Source organism: Cucurbita pepo, unplaced genomic scaffold (assembly GCF_002806865.2).
Source record: "Cucurbita pepo subsp. pepo cultivar mu-cu-16 unplaced genomic scaffold, ASM280686v2 Cp4.1_scaffold004957, whole genome shotgun sequence".
Taxonomy (NCBI): Eukaryota; Viridiplantae; Streptophyta; class Magnoliopsida; order Cucurbitales; family Cucurbitaceae; genus Cucurbita; species Cucurbita pepo.
This window is the reverse complement of record NW_019650932.1, coordinates 1-738: the sequence shown is the minus strand read 5'-3', so window position 1 is coordinate 738 and position 738 is coordinate 1. Positions and strand designations below refer to the sequence as shown.

At 39.3% G+C, this 738-nt stretch overlaps 1 protein-coding gene across 1 annotated transcript; it reads right to left on the bottom strand.

The window, feature by feature from the left end:
• Positions 1–25: 25 nt before the first annotated feature.
• Positions 26–727, bottom strand: LOC111787084 (factor of DNA methylation 4-like). The gene is made up of 2 exons (XM_023667230.1): positions 429–727; positions 26–275 (listed from the first exon to the last, which is right to left on the bottom strand). Exons 1-2 carry the CDS (start codon positions 606–608, stop codon positions 51–53), a joined length of 405 nt encoding a protein of 134 aa, XP_023522998.1. The 5' UTR covers positions 609–727; the 3' UTR covers positions 26–50.
• Positions 728–738: the final 11 nt, after the last annotated feature.

The window sequence follows — 738 nt, the reverse complement described above, 5'->3', positions numbered from 1 at the left end:
ATCAGAACACGCCGAAAGGAAAAACCACAACAGGGAATAAACGCAAACGTTTAAATGCATACCTTAGCTTGTCCTCCATCGTCCTCTATAATCCTGAAGGGATGCCAGCTAGGGTCACGAAGCTTGTCCTCCCATTCTGAGCACAACTCTACTGCTTTCTCATCTGCTTCTTCCTTGGCATACTTCAACTTTATGGCTGTGCAGAATGGTTTGCTGTCAAGATCCCCCATTCTCTTGACACCAATAAAGGCTCTGGTCGACGAACCGCCATACACCTGTGAGTGAAGGAATTAAATTACAAGGGATGAAGGCATTATCCAAAAGTCAGCTTCGATATTGCCAATGTAACTAGACCTTTTTAAAGTCAATGTATTTCACTAGGAACAAATAAGAGATGAATAGGAAAATTCAAAATTTCAGGTAAATACATGAATCAATTCTTTGCGCGCATCTTGAACTTCATCATTGGTTCTACGCTCTTTGATGATGAGATTTTGATTGATGTTTTGAAAGTATTCAAATTCTTCTTCCTTCTCATTCAAATCTTGTTGAATCTGGTCCATTTTTTTCTTGGCATCATCATCTCCATCCTCACCCATATGTTTCATTACTTCTAACGAGCCCTTCAGCCTCTCAATTTCCAACTCTAATGCTTGTCTTGCATCAAGCTTCTGTTCCAGCTCTATGATCTTTTTGTGAAGCTTTTCCTTCTCTTTCTGCAATAAGAAGTAAAATTAT